This window comes from Salmo salar, chromosome 06 (assembly GCF_965601325.2).
Source record: "Salmo salar chromosome 06, fSalSal1, whole genome shotgun sequence".
In the NCBI taxonomy this organism is placed as follows: Eukaryota; Metazoa; Chordata; class Actinopteri; order Salmoniformes; family Salmonidae; genus Salmo; species Salmo salar.
The window spans coordinates 61,021,438-61,041,682 of NC_138296.1; the positions used below are offsets into that span (position 1 = coordinate 61,021,438).

General features: G+C 43.6%; 1 protein-coding gene across 2 annotated transcripts; it reads left to right on the top strand.

Moving 5' to 3' along the window:
• Positions 1-4,497: 4,497 nt before the first annotated feature.
• bub1 (BUB1 mitotic checkpoint serine/threonine kinase) lies at positions 4,498-15,856 on the top strand. 2 transcript variants are annotated; one of them, XM_045720765.2, is made up of 24 exons: positions 4,498-4,737; positions 5,040-5,099; positions 5,730-6,068; positions 6,210-6,253; positions 6,334-6,413; positions 6,527-6,573; positions 6,695-6,879; positions 7,112-7,245; positions 7,352-7,492; positions 7,589-7,920; positions 8,116-8,162; positions 8,253-8,372; positions 11,339-11,449; positions 11,657-11,741; positions 11,849-11,924; positions 12,053-12,221; positions 12,458-12,527; positions 12,695-13,566; positions 13,668-13,768; positions 13,958-14,119; positions 14,393-14,550; positions 14,695-14,872; positions 14,972-15,078; positions 15,258-15,856. In XM_045720765.2, the coding sequence occupies exons 1-24, from the start codon at positions 4,715-4,717 to the stop codon at positions 15,451-15,453; spliced, it is 3,837 nt and encodes a 1,278-aa protein (XP_045576721.2). In that variant the 5' UTR covers positions 4,498-4,714; the 3' UTR covers positions 15,454-15,856. The 2 variants fall into 2 exon arrangements, with proteins under 2 accessions (XP_045576721.2, XP_014060420.3); XM_014204945.3 differs by having other exon boundaries at positions 7,352-7,920.
• The last annotated feature ends 4,389 nt before the right edge of the window (positions 15,857-20,245 follow it).

Sequence of the window (20,245 nt, forward strand, 5' to 3'; positions counted from 1 at the left end):
TCTGTGGGAATTAACGGGAATATATGGGAATTAACTGAAATATATGCAAATTAATACCATTTAAATTAAGATGTTTTTTTGCATTGGATATATTTACCATATCATATGGAGACAGAAACATGAGGTAAAATGTTTATCATAAGTAGACATAATTGCAAATGATTAAATCCTTCCAATAGAAATTTAAAAAAATTGTTACGAATTTCATTTTAATTAAATTAGTTGACTCTTCACATGGGATGATTTCACTGAACAACAAAAGAAAGGGACTATTGAATGATCCCCAATGATCCATCGCATCTCCCAAAAAACTTTATTCAACATACATCTGTAAAATGACAGTCTAGAAACTAAGGCTTTAGTTGTCTTCTTCTCAGGCTTCCATGTCTTCTCCCTGGACCACCTCTTGAACATCAGACTCTGAGGCCTTATCTTCACTGTCACTTTCCAACCTTGTTGAGGATGGCTTGTTGTCAGGCTCAAAAAGCCTCATATTTGCCCGACTGGCCACCAATTTTTCAACCCTTGTACTGGTCAGCCTGTTGCGTGCTTTGGGGTGTGTGTGTTCCCAAACAAGGACCAGTTGCGCTCTGAGGCGGCTGACGTTGGTGGGATTTGGAGGATGATGGAGGCAACAGGGGAAAGAGCCTCAGATCCACAAAGTCCCTTCCACCAGGTGGCTGATGAGATGTGTTGGCACGACTGCCATATTGCATCTCCATCCCAAAGCCCTTGCTTGGAAGTGTACTTCACCAGACTACCAAGAACCTTGCCCTCGTCCAGGCCAATGTGGCGAGACACGGTAGTGATGACACCATAGGCCTTGTTGATCTTTGCACCAGACAGGATGCTCTTGCCAGAATACTTGGGGTCCAATATGTATGCTGCGTATGGGCTTTAGGCAGAAGTCTTCACGCTTTTTAAAAAATGTATTTCAGAACTGCAGTTTCCTCTGATTGGAGCAACAGTAAAGTGGGCAGGGCAGTACAGATTTATTTTCTTACATCTGCAAGCAGAGTCTGAACATCAGACAGGATGGCATTGTCTCCCTCAATTCGTGCAATGGCTACTGCTATAGGTTTCAGGCTGCTTACCACTCTCTTCCAAAATACATCCTCCAGGAGAATCCTCTTGATGGGGCTGTCCATATTGGCAGACTGTGATATGGCCATTTCTTGGAGAGACTCCTTCCACTCCAGGAGACTGTCAAACATGATGACAACGCCATCCCAACAGGTGTTGATGGGCAGTTTCAATGTGGTGCTCTTATTCTTCTCACTTTGCTTGGTGAGGTAGATTGCTGTTATAACTTGATGACCTTTCACATACCTAACCATTTCCTTAGCTCTCTTGTAGAGTGTATCGATTGTTTTCAGTGCCATGTCCTTGGAGTAAATTCAATGCATGAGCAGCACAGCCAATGGGTGTGATATGAGGGTAGGACTCCAGAAGTGAACCAGTTGCATACACAGCTCGAGCAAGACATTCGTCAGCATTTGTCTGACTACGTTCCTCCATTGAGTCAAACACGTCTGATTCCAGGAGGACCATGAGCTGTTGCTATCGATAAGGTGTCTGATTCATCATTTTCACCTCGACTAGAAGTAGAGGGACTTTTGTCAGAGGTTGTGAGCTCTGAGGGAACTTTATATGCACTTTGCCAGATTCTGTGTCTTATGTTCTTCACATATGATTTGGCACAGTATTTGCAAATGTACACAGCTTCTCCTTCTATATTAGCTGCAGTGAAACGTTTCCACACATCAGATAGTGCCCGTGGCATTTTCCTTTAAAGATTAGAAAAAATAGATTTAAAAAAACCAAATACAATTCCATGTACAGATAAATAGTTAATCAGTTAGATTAAACAACTCCTTTGTAAGATGCATGTTTCATTTTAAAACATTTATGGAAACCGTGTGGGCTCAATAGCATCTCATTAGGGTGCAAGATCTTGAGAATCAGCTGTACATGTGATGGAAGAATGCACTGTGCATGCAGAGGGTTGCGATTCCATTGAATTGGGGATAGTTTAACCAAAATATGCCACAAGACCTAGAATTGCCTTGTGTATCCCACAAAGGTTAACTGTTAAAAGTTAACTTTTTTTTATGAATTTAAGCAAAATTCCCAGGCTGAACTTCCCATGGACATTTTTTGGAAAAATTCTGGAAATTTACCGGAAAGTTTCCGACCCTTTGCAACCCTAGTCAGGAACCTGTTGGGTATTTCTCTCCCAGTGTTCCCTTATCTTCGAGCTGCAGCCCTCGTCCTTCCCCTCGGACCGCTCGAAGATGGCGTGTCTCATAACGTTAATGTCTGGGAGGGCTCTTGCCTGGGCTACAGTGGTGTGAGAACAACAATCTGCTGTGTGTTTCAGCCTGGAGAAGTTCGTGGCTGAGGTGAAAAAGGCTTTAGATTCTCTGTTGTCCGGGAGAGAGGCTGCCTGTAAATTACTCCAGCTTTGCCAAGACTCCCACAGTGTGGCGGACTATGTGGTTGATTTCCACACATTGGCTGCCGAGAGTGCCTGGAACCTGGAATCCCTGTTCGACACATTCCTTCATGGTCTCCGACCGGGATCCTCAGTTCTCGTCCCAGTTCTGCAAGGCGTTCTGCACACTCATTGGGTTGTCGGCCAGCCTGTCCTCCGGGTTCCACCCTTGGTCTAACAGCTGGTTGGAGCGAGCCAATCAAGATCTGGAGACGACTCTTTGCTACCTGGTCTCTGCCAATCCCACCACCTGGAGCCAGCAACTCGTGAGACTTGAATACGCCCGCAACACCCTCCCCTGCTCTGCCACCGGGCTCTCACCTTTTCGAGGGTTCCCTGGGCTATCAGCCCACACTCTTTCCGGAGCAAGAGGAAGCGGTCGGCATACCCTCGGCCCAGATGTTTGTCCGTCGCCGTACCTGGATGAGAGTCCAGTCGGCTCTTCTCAAGACTACCTCCAGGTATCAGCGACAAGTGGACTGCCACTGGACCCTGGCTCCCCGGTATCGTCTCGGGCAGAGGGTATGGCTGTCCACCCGAGATCTGCCCCTCCGGGTGGAGTCCCGCAAACTTTCCCCCCGTTTATCGGCCCTTTCCCCATCTCCAAGATCATTAGCCCCTCTGCTGTTCGTCTTCTGTTGCCCCGTACCCTCCGTATACATCCCACTTTTCATGTGTCTTGACTGGGAGGGTTATAGCCCGGAGGAGAGGTGCTGGATCCCTGCTAGGGACATCCTGGACCCAGGCCTCATCGCTGAGTTCCAACGTCGGCACCCTGGTCAACAAGGTAGGATGCCAAGTGAAATTCTAATAGTTCGCCTAATTTCATTTTATATGACAAAACAAGCAATGTATAGTGTAGAGAATCATTGTACCATCTAAACTAATGTGAAATATATTTTCAATAACCAGAAATATTGTATTTTTAGCTGTTTGAAGCTGGTGTACAAAACCGAAAGTAAAAGACGCAAAAATGAAACGTATGAACTGGATGCATAGAAATAGCTGACATGGAACAGTTCTACCGCTTCTTTGACTTGCTTTCAATGAGAGATATATCTATAACTCACATTTCTATGTGAATTTGGTCAGTCTCCCAAAAAGTTACATATTACAGCTTTAAAATCTGATTTTAAACCTAACCCTAACCACACTCAGTGTTGGGGAAGCTACTTAGAAAATATAATGTAGTTAACAAGCTACCAATTACTTCACACTGGAAGAAGTTAAGCTACACTAAAGCTACCCGTAAGAAAAATATAGTTTACTTAACTAAGTTACTTTGAGAAAGTAGTTCACTACATACAAACTACTTTGTGATAAATTATCATATTTAAATCTGAAGTGTCAGACAACAAATTGAAAGAATAAATCCCTCTGGAGTCAGATGTTAACAGAATGTGTAATGTAGCATATTAAACACATCAATTATGTTTCGAAGGAGAATTAGGCAGTTCTGATGCCGAAAAATAAAGGAAATTCTTCCCTACTTCACCCATATTTTATTTTTGCAAAACAAGTAGTGTGTAGTTTCAGTAGCTAGATACACAGCAAAACAGTAATTAACCACTGAAAGCACTACCATGATTTGAATGTAGTTCAACAACCACCATGCTACTGCAAAATGGAGTTAAATTAGTAGTGGAACTACATGTAGTTCACTACTCACCAACACTGACCACAATGCTAACCTTATCCCTGACTTTAAATTAAGACAAAAAGCATATTTTTGTTGTCATTCATTTTTAAGATATAGCACTTTTTTATTTGCACGTTTTGTAACATATTTATTGTCGAATTCATCAAACGATTCAAATTTGCAAATTCAGGCATTAGCGAAAGTATCACGTAGGTAATTATATATATTTTTTTATCCAGCCAATGAAATCGCGTTTACTCGCTCCAAAGGCGCTGATTGGATGCATTCATTTATGATGCTGATTTTTGACGTATCAGCTAGGCGCGGAATTTGAAATACCCTACCAGCAAAGTCCGTTCTTATTATAGCTCAGTGGCAAAGACAGTTTCACAGTACTCTGTGACGCCAGCCATGCTAGCGACACAGATAGAATAAGCCACCAGTGTCTTTGCTAGCGACGTGAATGTAATACTTGGTATTTAGTTACTGAATTAATGTAACTTAGATTTGCGCGTAATTGCTCATATTTGTGTTGTTGGAATTTGGAGTGGGAACCGCCAGTCTGCTGTTCAGTCCACACCATGAATGTTGGTTCACTTTTACAGTAAGTTCGCTAGCTAGCTAGCTAACTGATTTTATTTTTCCCCACCCAGCTAACGTTAATCCTGATTCCTAGCTAGCTAACTAATGTTAAGTAACTATTTCCTATTTTCCTGCTTGGTGAATAATACAATATTTGATACTAGAGGTTCTTTGCTGATACAACTTACAGTAACACTTTGTTTTGATTGAGATGAACATATTGTTATCCATGCTAGAAGTTAGCTAGCTACAGTAACAGTTAAGCAGAAGAGAAAGGGGTTCAAACTGCGGTTGAGTTTTTAATCAAATTAATTTGTTTTACAGGAGCTTTGAGGAAAGTTTAAGCAACTATACTGGAGACGACCCCCTAGATCCATGGGACAGGTACTGTTTTCATTTTTTACATTTTTTTTTTCTCACCTTTATTTAACCAGGTAGGCTAGTTGAGAACTAGTTCTCATTTACAACTGCGACCTGGCCAAGATAAAGCTTAGCAATTCGACACATACAACAACACAGAGTTACACATGGAATAAACAAAACATACAGTCAATAATACAGTAGAAAAAAAAAACTCTATATACAGTGAGTGCTTATGAGGTAAGTTAAGGCAATAAATAGGCCATGGTGGCGAAGTAATTACAATATTGCAATTAACCCCTCAAATGGTAGATGTGCAGAAGAGGAATGTGCAAGTAGAGATACTGGGGTGCAAAGGAGCAAGATAAATAAATACAGTATGGGGATGAGGTAGGTAGATAGATGGGCTGTTTACAGATGGGCTATGTACAGGTGCAGTGATCTGTGAGCTGCTCTGACTTGTGCATGCGTTTTATTCCATTATTATCTTCATAGAGGGGGCCACCAACGAAAGTAAACAATTAAGGGTTATGCATCTGCCATTGATGGGATATTTTTGCATGCAAATCTCACTTGGTTTGGGAGCAACAACTTTTTTTGTGTGAATATTTATTGGTGTGTAACTATCTTTATCATACTTTTACATAATTTCAGATTTATTGAATATCTAGAGAAGAGATTACCTGCTGAAGACGCCAAGGGGATGTCTCTTGTGCTAGATCGTCTAGTACAAAGATTTCTCCAAGAGGAGCGCTACTCCAATGACATCCGATACGTAAACTACTGCATCAAATGTGCAAGTTATTATGATGAGCCCATCAAACTGTACAGTCACATATACAGTAAGGGTATTGGCACCAGAGCTGCAGTCCTGTATGTGGCGTGGGCTCAACAGTTTGAGCAGCAGGGCCTGCTTCAACAGGCTGACGCCGTCTACCAGAGAGCCATGGAGAACCAAGCTGAGCCAGCTGACACTGTCCTTCAGCAATACAGGTAACCTCCAACACTTAGTTAGAATGCAAATTATTGCATTTGAATTACTTGTCAAAATTAAGGACTCTATTGACTGAAACTGATAAAGTTTTAGCCTTTCCATGTTGTGTTTATTGTTGATACATCTAAATGTATTAACAGGAGGTTCCAAACCAGCTCTTCTAGAGGTGGGACAGGGGCATCAGGTGAGACTGTTTTCTTCCTTGTGGACTGGTTCTTTGACTAACGTATCCATAATCTAACCTGAATTTGTTTATGAAAACAGAAGGTGTACGGAATCCTCTTCAGACTTCTCACTTGGTAAATCAGCTGCAATCCCACAGAGAGCCTGGCCCACAGTACAAGGTGAGTTACCACCTTTTTTTGTCTTCAAAATGTTTATGAATTGCTTCAGAATCATTTCTCATGTTTGTTCATAGAAAGTGATCAACAGAGAAATATAAATGTTTCTGCCACAGGACCCCGAAGGTCTGTCCCAACCCCCTGCAGACAGAACAGTTCGCATGTAAGTCTTTAACGTAATAACAAACGTTTTAGTGTGTGTATGTGTGTGTGTGTATTATAATTAAAAAAAAAAATTTTTTAAGTTACATTGTATTCCCTCTAATGAAACGACTCTCCCACAGAATCTCCCGGTCTGAAAATGTGGTGGTAAATAAACCCAATCAAGGCCCGGCTGTAAACATGCAAACAGTGTCGATGTACCATACTGAAGACCTCATCTGCGAAGGGTCTGAACTTTGCTTCGAGGAGGTCCGAGCCAGACGATACTTTGTGAGATGCAAGCAAGTGGAGAAGCAGAGAGAGTTTGGTAGGATCATATGGCTTTCTAACGCAGCGCTATTGCATCCCATTCCTCTAACAGACTAGAAATGCAAGGCTGTATTTTATCGTATAGTCAGACATCAATATGAACTGGCCACATGACATCCTTTACAGACACCCTTTATCCAAATCAAATGCACCAACAGCTGAGTGTGTGTCTCACCACCACAGTGCCAACTGTGAGTTTTGACCAATGTTTGTTTGTGTTATATTACCAGAGGAACGTCAGAGGTTGGCTAGAGAGCAGGAGGAGGAAGTGATAAGGATGAACCAACTGCTGGAGGAGCTGGAGAGTAACCTCGGTGTGAGCTCTACAGTCCAGGGAAGCTCAGCCATTTCTCCACCAGTGCAGGTAAGAGAATCCACATGGTTCCTTAACTTCAGTTGTTTCTATTGTCGTGGTTCCCCTAGAATTTGTAGGACCCTTTTTTAAATATGGCATGCACTTCTGTTTTCAGGCATCCTGCACACCTGCAACAAGACTGAATCCTGGGTTCCTACAACAGTCCTTTAGGCACCCTCCACTCTCAAACAACCTCGGAATCAAACCCACTCCAGGCTTGAGACTGAACAGTGGACAGGACTCCAGAAAAGGCACGGTGAGGGAACCTGAGGCCCACTCTCAGCACGTCCGTCTCAGGGTTCCCATCACAGACACCCTGCACTCACAGATGTCCTCTCCCCCATCTGGACAGGTGGAAGAGGAAAACACCTCCCATAGCTGCTCCTTTCACCTGCCAAAAGCACCAATTGGTCACTTGCGTCAATGTACAGAAGCACCAAAACCATCTGCAGTTGCTCCCCAGGCATATTCTCTACAGGCCTCTCTGGTTCAACCCCAACCAGGACAAAACCCTAAGCCTATTGGATTGTCATTTGGATCGGCCCCACAGAAGCCAGCAGCCTATGAATCTGAGTTGCAGCACGGGGGAGATCCTCTCCAGGATGTTCGCTCCCAGTCCCAACTTGGTGGCTTAGTGAACTACCTCAGCAGCAGCTTCCAGCAGCACAATGGCAGAGATTCCCAGTAAGTTATGAGTCATCATGTCTCTAGATTAGTCCTGGTTTCAGATGTGTCATTATTCACAACCAGAATTTATTATGTCTCTCTAGCCTATTTAGCTCTGGCAGGGCGAGACACCTCAGATGTAGATAATGAATTTGTTTTTAATTATTTAGCCTCTTATCATCTAAGCTAATCATTTCCCTTTTGTTTTTCCAGTGAGGTGTCTGTCAGTGATGCTACTGAGTCGGAGGTGAAATTAGATGGTAAGTAAAATATCATAATCTGGGCTCTTTATTCCCCTCATTTGTTTTTCGTATGTGAATTAAAAGGTTTAACCTCACTCTCTCTGTCAGTGTCACAGGGAGGGACTGGGAACCAGTCCCATATCACTCCTAACACTTCTCTGGGACTGGTGCAAGCCACCCCGTCCAGGGTTCTCCCATCCCCCACAGTCAACACACGGGAGGCACTTGGTGAGTGGGGTACTCAACTCGTCTTAATTTACTGAAGTGAAGGAATTTCTTCATACATGTATTGGTCAATCAGTCATAGTGTATTGTGTTCAGATATTGGTGATTTAAATTCAAAGGCAGAAAAAAAAAATTGGTGCTCAAATCAATCACTTCTGTTGTGCTATCTGCTACACTCAATCCCTTTTTTGGTGGAGATATTCAAATGTATTACCATACATGTGTATGGTAAAGGCAGTACAACCAATGGAGATTTAGCATAGAGATCCTATTAAATTACTAGAGGGGCTATGTCATGAACCTGAATAAAAGTTTCAGAATGGGGTGAAAATGGCAGCCATATTGGTCAGGGAGGAATGAATGGCAGTACAGTGATAATCCTGATTTTACTTATGCAGGAAAATAAAACTAAGGCAGGTGATACAGTGCATTTGGGAAGTATTTAGACCTCTTCCCTTTTCCACATTTTGTTACGTTACAGCCTTACTCTAAAATGGATGAAATAGTTTCTTCCTCTCATCAATCTATGCACAATACCCCATAATGACAAAGTGAAACAGGTTTTTAGAAATTTTTGCAAATGTATTACAAATTAAATACTGAAGTACCTTATTTACATAAGTACTCAGACCCTTTGTTATGAGACTTGAAATTGAGCTCGGGTGCATCCTGTTTCCATTGACCATCCTTGAGATGTTTACAACTTGGTTGGAGTCCACCTGTGGTAAATTCAATTGATTGGTCATGATTAGGAAAGGCACACACCTGTCTATATAAGGTCCCACAGTTGACTGTGCATGTCAGAGCAAAAACCAAACCATGAGGTCAAAGGAATTGTCTATAGAGCCCCAAGACAGGATTGTCGAGGCACAGATCTGGGGAAAGGTACCAAAAACATTCTGCAGCATTGAAGGTCCCCTAGAACACAGTGGCCTCCATTATTCTAAAACGAAAGAAGTTTGGAACCACCAAGACTCTTCCTAGAGCTGGTCGCCCGGCCAAACTGAGCAATTGGGAGAGAAGGGCGTTGATCTGTGAGGTGACTAAGAACCCGATGGTCACTCTGAAAGAGCTCCAGAGTTCCTCTGTGGAGATGGGAGAACATTCCAGAAGGACCACAATCTCTGCAGCATTCCACCAATCAGGCCTTTATGGTAGAGTGGCCAGACAGAAGCCACTCCTCCATAAAAGGCAGATGACAGCCTGCTTGGAGTATGCCAAAAGGCACCTAAAGGATTCTGACCATGAGAGGCAAGATGTTCTGGTCTGATGAAACTTTGGCCTGAATGCAAAGCATCATGTCTGGAGGAAACCTAGGGAAAGATGAACGGAGCAAAGTACAAAGAGATTGATTTTTTACATTTATTTTTTTATTTTTCAACCCTTTTTTTCTCCCCAATTTCATGTTATCCAATTGGTAGTAGTTAGTCTTGTCTCATCGCTGCAACTCCCGTACGGACTCGGGAGAGGCGAAGGTCGAGAGCCATGCGTCCTCCGATACCCAACCTAGCCGCACTGCTTCTTGACACAATGCCCATCCAATCCGAAAGCCAGCCGCACCAATGTGTCGGAGGAAACACCGTACACCTGGCGACCGTGTCAGCGTGCACTGCGCCCAGCCCGCCACAGGAGTCGCTAGTGCGCGATGAGACAAGGATATCCCTGCCGGCCAAACCCTCCCCTAACCTGGACGACGCTGGGCCAATTGTGCGCCACCCCATGGGCCTCCTGGTCGCGGCCGGCTGCGACAGAGCCTGGACTCAACCCCAGAATCTCTAGTGGCACAGCTAACACTGCAATGCAGTGCTTTAGACCACTGCGCCACTCGGGAGGCCCCACAAAGAGATTCTTGATGAAAACCTGCTCCAGAGCGTTCCGGCTGGGGTGAAGGTTCACCTTCATACAGGACAACGACCCTAAGCACACAGCCAAGACAACACAGGAGTGGCTTGGAGACAAGTCTCTGAATGTCCTTGAGTGGCCCAGCCAGAGCCGGACTTGAACCCGATCGAACATGTCTGGAGAGACCTGAAAATAGCTCTGCAGCGACGCTCCCCATCCAACCTGACAGAGCTTGACAGCATCTGCAGAGAAGAATGGGAGAAACTCCCCATATGAAAGTGTGCCAAGCTTGTAGCGTCGTACCCAAGAAGACTCGAGGCTGTAATCGCTGCCAAAGGTGCTTTTACAAAGTACTGTGTGAAGGGTCTGAATACTTATGGAAATGTGATATTTCAGTATTTTATTACATTTCTAAAAACCTGTTTTTGCTTTGTCATTGTGGGCTATTGTGTGTAGATTGAGGGGGAAAGAACTATTTAATCAATTTTATAATAAGGTTGTAACGTCACAAAAAAGTGGAAAAAGTCAAGGATTCTGAATACTTTCCAAATGCACTATATATCAGATTGTGTAATGGAATTATCAACCTAAAATATTGTCATATAATTAATTATACATAGTTTATACAGGTTTTATACACGTTTTCTGTATAAATAGCCTTTAAAATATATGGAAACAGACCATAAATACTTCTGATTTTGTTTTCTTGGAAAACTGTGAGTGCTATTAGATGATAGAATATCAGTAGTCGTTGCATTTACAACATGTCTAAGTCCTATCATCAACTGATTTCAGCCAGTATATTGATAATGGCTGTGGATTGACTATATTGTTTGAATGGAATGTTGGCATATTGACAGTTAATTAGAAAAATGGATGGAATTATTCCTGTAAAACTAGCTGGCTAGCTGCAGTAGCTAACAAACATGCAGATGATAAATGATTCAAATTCATTATTTTACACTATCTTATCACAGCACTGGCAAACCATGGTTTACCAATTCCCTGACCAAAATGGCTGACCTTTATCATCCCATCCATAAGAAGGTTTATGTCCATTCTAGAATTCTAATTCCTAACGGTATGGTCCTTTTTAGTATCTCACCTCTCTTTACCTTCCCCTCCAGATGCGATCATGGACATGTTCCAGGCTCCAACCCTCATGCAGGAGGAACAGTTCCCCAGCATGTCAATGCATCAGGCGGAGAAGAGCTTTGATTCTGTCTACCAGAGAATGGGTAATTCAATTCCCCCTTCGATTGTAACTTCTCAACTTTTTGTTTGTCTGTAGGTCAAATCAAAAGTGTATTTACAATTGCAAAACACTTTACAATAAAATGAGAGGTAAAAGAAATGCATAATGGCAGGTTGCCCTTTTTGATTTTACATTGTGGTTAAATGTCTGGGTTTTGTTCCTTCTCTTTTTTTACAATTATTATTTAAAGGTGGCACCTCTTTGTTCAGCAAGCCCCCCGATGCAGTGCCTTTCGCAATCTTTCAGGATGAGAACGAAAACAAGGAGAACTGCAGGTGAAGCATGTGGTTCTTCTCCTGCATCCTATTTTCTTTGCTATCTCTTTAACTCTCAAAGTAAATTTATGAACACTGCTTTATGGTGCTTTTCCTGCTCCATTTAGTGCTACTATGGTGGACAAGGATAAGCCACCAAGGGCCCTAGCAGAAATCTCTGTATCTAAAAGAGAGAAACAAAATGTAAGTGCAAAATTACATGGTGACGTACCCATTTTCATTTCGCAAGGACTCAATGAAAGATATGGTTGGGTTAAGTTATGTACACAATGCAAACCTTTATCATTTCGTGTGTGTGTGTGTTTGCTCAGGAATCTCCTTTGGAATTGATACCAGATGAAAGCACTATGTGGGGAGCACGCTACAACTCCCTAGCCACCTGCCCCAACAGCACCAGAGACTTTTCCCTGTCTGCCCACCTGGTCTCCACGCCCTTCCAAAACAAAGCTCCTTCCTCCTGGAACTTTGAGCAGGACCAAGGTAGCCTTCTATCTGAGTTCATGCATAGGATGCATGCATCCCAATTGCCACCATAGGGCTCTTTTCAAAAGTAATGCACTACATAGGGAATAGGGTGCCATTTGGGATGCAATCATAAGCTGTTCAGAAATCAAATGCCCTCACCTGGTAAAAGGTGTCTGTAGTTCAGAACAACAATGTGGTCTAAAGCAAGTACTTGACCTTTTTTTGGCTGACTTTTTCTCTTCTCCCTCTAGAAAATGATCACCCCAGAGGCTTTAGTGGTCCAGAAGAGGGCCCTTTCCTGCGACAGCCCACTAAACTCAGGTACTTACCGGTAACCTGATATTGTAGACTACCAGTAACTGCAGTGTACTGTACGTTTTCACTCGAATGCTCGTTGGTGAATGTTTTTGAAGTGTAGTCAAGTGTTTGGGTCAAACGCATGTAGTTGCCTCCATGGTGGAGCTAATGAGTTTGTTTTCCTCCCTCAGCCCTATCATAGAGCAGAGCCCACCTGATGGGATACCTGAGACCGGCGCTGAGTGCTCTATGAGGGCGCAGGGCTTTGCTGAGCAGGGAACCATCGTGGGGGAAGGGCTAGCCCTGGCCCAGCGAAGCCTGGCTACCTGCTCCATGACTGAGGTGCAGCATCATGCCCCGGCCGCACTGTCCTTCAGAGACCAGACTGCCCCCCTGGTTCATACTGAGGGGGCAGGGGCCAAAAGCCCTCCTCCCAAGGCCTCTAAACCAGACTGGGATGTCTATGTGAGCCCAGAGCAGTCTTTAAAGCCAGCCTGTCCTCTCTCACAGCGTGCACCTGCGGAAGAGGCAACCCTTTCAAAGAGCCAGATTGATGCCTTCAAATCCAGCTTTGATGTTTCAACTAGTCCAGAGAAAGCCCCAACACCTGCTTTCGATATCCCAATGAGCCCAGAGTGTGCACCAAAGCCAGACTGGTTAGTGGTAAAAAGCCCAGAGGTTGGGGTTGAACTCGACCTGGACTTGGATGCCTTCATGAGTCCCTGTCAGGGTCAGAGAAAAGATGGCTTCCCTCTGAAGACCATGGACATCCCTATGAGTCCAGAACCATCAAAGTTTGGCTCTGATGTTACCATGAGTCCAGTCCATCTGTCATCAAAGTTCAGAATGGATATTCCTATGAGTCCAGCTCCAGAGGTGAAGTACGGCATGGATATTCCTATGAGTCCAGACCAAGGGTCAGAGGTGTTCTCTGACCCCTGGGATGATGAGCTGATCTCCTCCCTGCTCTCCAAACTGCCCATGCCACTCACCTCCCAGCCAAACTTCATCACCTGGCAGTGCAAAGTCCCCAGCATCACACCCAAGATGACCATCAAGATGGGTAAGAAAGTCTTGGTGTGTTTACTGGCAGTGACTTAAAAAAAAAAATCGCCCTAATTTTTTAAATTGTAATCTAAAAATCGCTTTGATGGTCATCCACAGGTGAAGGCTCCTTACGGGTTGACTGCGTCCTCGGACAGGGTGCCTTTGCCACGGTCTACCAGGCAACTGACCTGACAACCTCAGAGAAGATGATTTTAAAGGTAGGAATATTAATTTAAACTTGGTAACTCCCCTGACCTTTCATGAATTGGGTAGTGACTTTTTTGGTGCTGCCATTAGGAAGGCCTGATAACATGACGGCTTTATAGTGACCTTATCCTCACAATTCGTGCCCTCCTATTGAATGCTTGATTGTCAATTCTTGTATGTATCTTGATCTGTACATGTAGGTACAGAAACCAGCCAATCCGTGGGAGTTTTACATCAACACTCAGCTGAATGCCCGGCTGCAGCCCAGCGTGCGCCACCTCTTCAGCAACATCCACTCTGCCCACTTCTTTCAGAACGGCAGTGTGCTATTGGGCGAGCTCCACAACTGTGGCACCCTATTGGTGGGTAGTAACCCCTCTTCATCACCCACCATATTTTCTCAATCAATTGAACATCAGGGCTACAATCCCTTCACTGATTTGAAAGGAAATGACTGGTAATAAAAATATGATGGAAACTCCCTGTAGCCCATGTCTCTACCAATCCAATGCTTTTAGATATGTGGGAAGTAATGAACAAGTTTACACGAAAGGTGAAAGGAGATTGGGATGCACCCAAAGACGCCACACCGGAGCACTGAATGGAGTTAAACATGTTTATTATTCCCCTCCCAGAACGCTGTGAACCTGTACAAAAACCTGATTGACAAGGTGATGCCCCAGCCTCTGGTGATTTACTTCACTGTCTGCATGCTGCACATGGTGGAACAGCTGCACAGCATTCACATCGTTCACGCTGACATCAAACCAGACAACTTCCTGCTGGGAGATAGGTAGGGATGGCTCCTTACTGGTGGTTATGTCTCTCGGATGTGTTTTTGTTTTCCCTGTAGTCATTTCTAGTAATGGGTGGATGCAGTACTCTACCAGGGATTACCAGTGGCTCTTCACTGTGCTAATTGTCTGTTGTGTTTTAGGTTCCTGGAGAACAAGTCTTTTCACCCAGATAATCTGGATCATGGCCTTGCCCTGATTGACCTGGGTCAGAGCATTGACATGACTCTGTTCCCAAAGGGCACTTCGTTCACTGCCAAGTGTATGACCTCAGGCTTCCAGTGTACAGAGATGAAGAGTGGGAGACCATGGAACTACCAGGTAAAGTGTGTCTGTCGGTGTCAAGTGCGTGTCCTGTAGTGATATGGGTGGATGTCCGATACCTGTTGAGAATATTAACTACGTTTCTTTGTGTTTTAGACCGACTACTTTGGGATAGCTGGAACGGTGTACTGCATGATTTTTGGAACATACATGCAAGTAACACAGGAGGGTGGTGTGTGGAAGACAAATGCAGTATTTAGAAGGTAACCCTTGAGTAGGAGTGCTAATGGATTTTATGGTTTCACTACTTTTTGTTGCTCCGAGTAATCGCTTGAATATTTTTGTTTGGGTTTTGAAAACGACTCCCCCTTTTGACCCAAAATATTTCCAGCATAGTTCAAATTCACACTACTTTCTCCTTCCCTCTCTCTCTCTTCTCCAGAAATCCCCACAGTGATCTGTGGACAGAGTTCTTCCACACTCTGCTGAATGTGCCTGACTGCAACTCCCTGCCCTGCCTGCGGAGCCTGCGCAGTAGACTGAGCACCGTGCTCCAACAGAACTACAGCAACAAGCTGCCGTCGCTGAAGACCCGCCTGGTCATCCAGCTGTTAGAAAGACGGTCGACACGGAGATAGAACTCCCTGAGAACCTTGATACTCCTGGGTGCTGTTCAGCAGGTGCAGAATGAAAGAAAGTGGTCCGAAACTGAGTGGAACAAGGAGATGCTGTGTGAACTTGTCCACTAAGAAACACTTTTTGTGTTTCGTAAAAAAACTTTGTCAACGCGAGCCTAATGAACACAACCCTGGATGATGGGTATTACTGCCGTGTCTCATCTCTACGCCATTTGTAAATACAAAAGATTTACTTTGAATTGGGTCTTGAATTGGCTACCTTGAATAACCATTTTATGCATTGTTTTATCTTTGTGATCATTTTTAGTCCATTTGTAAATGACATAAATAGGGAGATTGATGTTGGAGATGTTATGATGTATTTTCATTTGTAAATAATTAAAAAACCTTTTCAGTCTGCCAAGTGTAGTCATGGCCTCAGTTTGGCTTATAGTTGGGTCCCAACAGAGATCATTGGGGTGCGGTCCGCATTTCTGATGCTTCCGGGTGTGCACGTGCAGTCCGACTACTTTGGGATTAAAACATTTGTATTGTCCCGTAGATTATTTGGATATGGTCGTGTTTCTGCTTTGTATACGTTGGCCTACCTGTCGTATTACATTGAAATAGTGGGCTGCCTATCCGTGGGCAGAGAATCACGTGGCAGTTCTATTTTCAAGGAATGTAACTTAAAATGATTACACCACAGGAGGTTGGTGACACCTTAATTGGGGAGAACAGGCTGGCGGTAATGACTAGAGCAGAATCAGTGGAATGGTATCAAATACATCAAGCACATGGTTTCCATGTGTTTGATGCCATTCCATTAGCTCCGTTCCAGCCATTATTATGAGCCGTCACCCCCACAGCAGCATCCACTGGATTACACTATAGTTTACTACAGAGTCTGTAAATATATATTGATAATGGAAAAAAAAGTGGAGGGCGCTCAACCAACGTGAGCCAAGTGCAATCAAAACTTGATCAACATTGAAGACGCGAGCGCCAGCTACGAGCGAGCATTGCGCCTTTTAATGAACTATTGATTACCCATTTGTCTGCCTGCAAGTCGTCCTCCTAAAAGGTAGGCTATATGCACTATTTAGCTCAAGAGGAAGTGCGTGTGTCCGCTTTCATCATTCTTGCTTCAAGTTCCGTAGCCATACGTGCGAGATCAGGTGCGCCTGTGGTCTCAATTACAGATTAGGCTAGGCTAAAGTCTACGCATAGGCGGAGAAGAACGGGACAGTTATATTTTCAAGGAAATGTACTTCCAAAATATGATTAGGCTGTAGCTTACTACGTTTCCTATAAATAAATATTGATCACCTATATTTCTCTGTCTTAAAATCTTCCCACCTCTAAAAGGTAGGCTATACAAATAGCTCAAAAGGAAGTGCGTGTCTCCAACTCTTGCTCTCTTCAAACTACATCAAGCGTATTGGCTAATATAGCCCAGTAATTCCCATAGTCTAATATAATGGGCCACGTGAAAATCTGGTAATTTAAACTATTGTTGCGCATTTTAATATTGCTTATATGGCGCACAATTGCTGGGACCATGGCTAGAAAGTGAGCTGCGTCACATACGCTTAAAATAACATTGCGGAACAGTGGTTGGTTTTGGGACCCGTTTTTGCGATTGCAGATGCCGTATGAAAAGATGCGGAGTGGAATGAAGAAATGTGTCCAGCGCAGACCTCTAAATCCAATTTTAATGCAGGATGATGTCACTAGGCGTCGCGCTTGTTCATAAAGCTAAGCAAGGTGCCATAGATTTAGTGTGTAATTTTAAATCCGATATTTGATATCTAGCTAGATACTAATACAGCATATGTGTGTGTACAGTAAACCGAGTATTTCACAGGCCATTTACCAGTCATTTTCCTGAGACTACAGTAGAAGGTAAATGAAGGCAAGGCAATTATTAGTGATGTTTCCATACATGAACCCTATTTGGATCTAGCTGAGTCATGATTATAGATGGGTTAATGCACCAGCAGTATACAGCAATCAGATAATGGTTTTCATCCTCAACACAGAGCTAGAATGCATTCTAATGACTAAATTCTATTTCCATGATCTAGACTGGGAGAACATAACAGATCAAAACAAACGAAGCAGGTTCATGAAGCTTGTGTTCTGTTGTTTAGGCTATCAAAAGAAACACCAGGTGAAGATGTTAACTAGATGTTATCCACACTGTATACCTGAATCTGGACATGTATTATAGTGCGTTACATAATTGAAGATTAGGAGGAAGTCATATATGAAATGACCACAGTTGGCTCCAAACCAGATTTTTCAATTGGAGCAATTCAGTTTCGAGTCATACCAAATATTAAAAAAATGGGACCGATGCCTCTGCTTGGCACTCAGCATTAAGGAAATGGATTGGGTGATAAGCCTGTTTTTGGCAGACTAGCGTCCTTTCCTGGGGTTCTACTGGTGCATCAAACTGCCTCGTGCTACAGAACCAGGAGATAGCCTTCATAGAACGGCCTTTCTTACAATTTAGTTTGGATCCAGGCCACATACTTAGTTACCACAATCTGTGCCCCTACCATACAGTTCCCTCAGAAGTGCCTCTAGCTTTGCCACTGACTGTCCCATTGCCAGCCAGACTGTTTGACTCCCACTTACAGCTCTGGTCTCCCTCTGATGCCCTCTGCTCTCTGCATGATTAATGAGATTCTTTGTTGTGTTTGGTCACAGGGTCTGAGTTCTAAATATCAACCTAATTTCCCCGTTGGCCCTGGTTAAAAGTAGTGCACCATAGAGTGAACGGGGTGCCATTTGGGACGTATACAGCATTGTCAATTATGTCACTATCTGAAGCCTGGGAGATGAAAAGAGAGATGAGCGCAGCAGTGACGTGCTGCTCTTGGTATTGCTGCTAATTAAATCTCCAGGCAGCTGGAAAGGTGACGCTGCAACAGACCTGCCGTTTAGGGCGGACGCTAGAGTAAACCACCCTTTTCCATCCCCTCAGGTGCGAGTGATGTCAGAGAACATCAGAACAGGTGGTTCTCAATAAACTCGTGAGAAAGCGCACTTTGAAAGTGACCCTCTTTTAAAAATATCAGATTTTATGCCGTGGCTCACAGTGGGGTGTTTTACATACATTATCATGTTCTGCTTTGCATAATTTTGTCCATCCAGCGGAACAAAGAGCAGAGGAACAGAAAGGCAAAAGCCATTTGTTTGTTGAATAGATATACTGAAGGCGCGCAAGGACAAGGGTCGGGTGCGACTGATCATTTGAAATGCATCCAAAAACTTGAGAGAAGATAATTATCCAGTATATTCAAGCCACTGTGCTGACACCTTGTAATGAGAACCTAGCCACCCTAACGAATGGGGGGCATTTACACATAGCAAAAACCTCATAACATTGAATATTCATCAAGGGCAATGACTTTTTAATTTGGTGTGTTCCATTGTGTGAGATATTAAATGTCACAAACTGAAAACGTAATTTATAATTGTGTGGTGGCTTTAATAGACAGCCTTGTGTGAGACTGAAGCCACAGGTAGCAGAAGAGGGATGTGTCATGCCTTGCTTCTGCTGGCTGACCTTAGTGGAATTATTACTTCCCATTTTAAGGGCATTAAGATGAACTGCAACAGTGTTGATTAATGAGCGGTTTCTGAGGGATTTGGGATTCCTACAAGTTTTCTTCCAATGTGCCTTGGTTCTGAGGGCCAGTTGCCAGCTGAAGTACCTCCCATGGTCTGCTGTGGTCACCTCAGAGCAGAGTAGTGAATCACAGTGACACTCCTGAGAGGTCATTTGATGTTAGTGTCCTTTTGGTTTGATGTTATGTGACTCTCTACCTTGGCAACAGCCAGTACACTTATGAAAAGAGCCACTGACATGAGAGATGTGGCTGAGCCATGAAAACCTCACCAAGGTAACCAATTATCAAGAAGTCTCCTTGCTTTTGTTTCCCCAAGGTCTCTCTGTTCAATGTCGTAGGGAGGATCACAGAGAATGGTATCGTTCACAGCACCACAGGAGAATGAAAGCAACTGTATTCGAGACAGTTTCCCCTGTACTGATGATGTGCTGTTGACGTTATCATTCTGACAACAGAGCTGTACCCTTGAGTGCAGGGCAGGGGGTATCAATATTACATTCACTTTGGAAAAGAGAGGAACATCAGCATCCATCCTGGCAACGTTGGGTCTATCATTTTGCCACCAGGAGGTTTTCTACAGAAATAGACTCATAGACACTCAGAATATACAAATCAAATCAAATTTATTTATATAGCCCTTCGTACATCAGCTGATATCTCAAAGTGCTGTACAGAAACCCAGCCTAAAACCCCAAACAGCAAGCAATGCATGTGAAAGAAGCATGGTGGCTAGGAAAAACTCCCTAGGAAAAACTCCCTAGAAAGGCCAAAAACCTAGGAAGAAACCTAGAGAGGAACCAGGCTATGAGGGGTGGCCAGTCCTCTTCTGGCTGTGCGGGGTGGATATTATAACAGAACATGGTCAAGATGTTAAAATGTTCATACAACTGATGATTTGACACAATGGTTTTGATACAGCTGATATTTTTGTGATATAACAGTTTTACACAACCATTGTACGTTGCAATTTATTTTTGTGCAGAATAACTCCATTGTGTCACAAGTGACTATTGTGCCAACTGTGTGATACATCAGTTCTGTGTACGGGCCATAGAGAGAGGCGTGATCTCCTTCCTGTACATCAGGCTCAGCATTTTAAAAGGTAACTCTGGGTCCCAGTCCAACACTTCATTTCACCCACAGCGACCAACTCTGTTGTTTCCTTCTCAGCC

Bases quoted from the DNA above. Each gene is read 5' to 3' on its own strand.
- bub1 (XM_014204945.3), top strand. From the start codon at position 4,715: ATGAATGTTGGTTCACTTTTACA. The intron at 6,574-6,694 runs GTAAGTCTTTAA...ACTCTCCCACAG, and splicing joins GCAGACAGAACAGTTCGCAT to AATCTCCCGGTCTGAAAATG. The intron at 11,450-11,656 runs GTAATTCAATTC...TATTATTTAAAG, and splicing joins TTCTGTCTACCAGAGAATGG to GTGGCACCTCTTTGTTCAGC.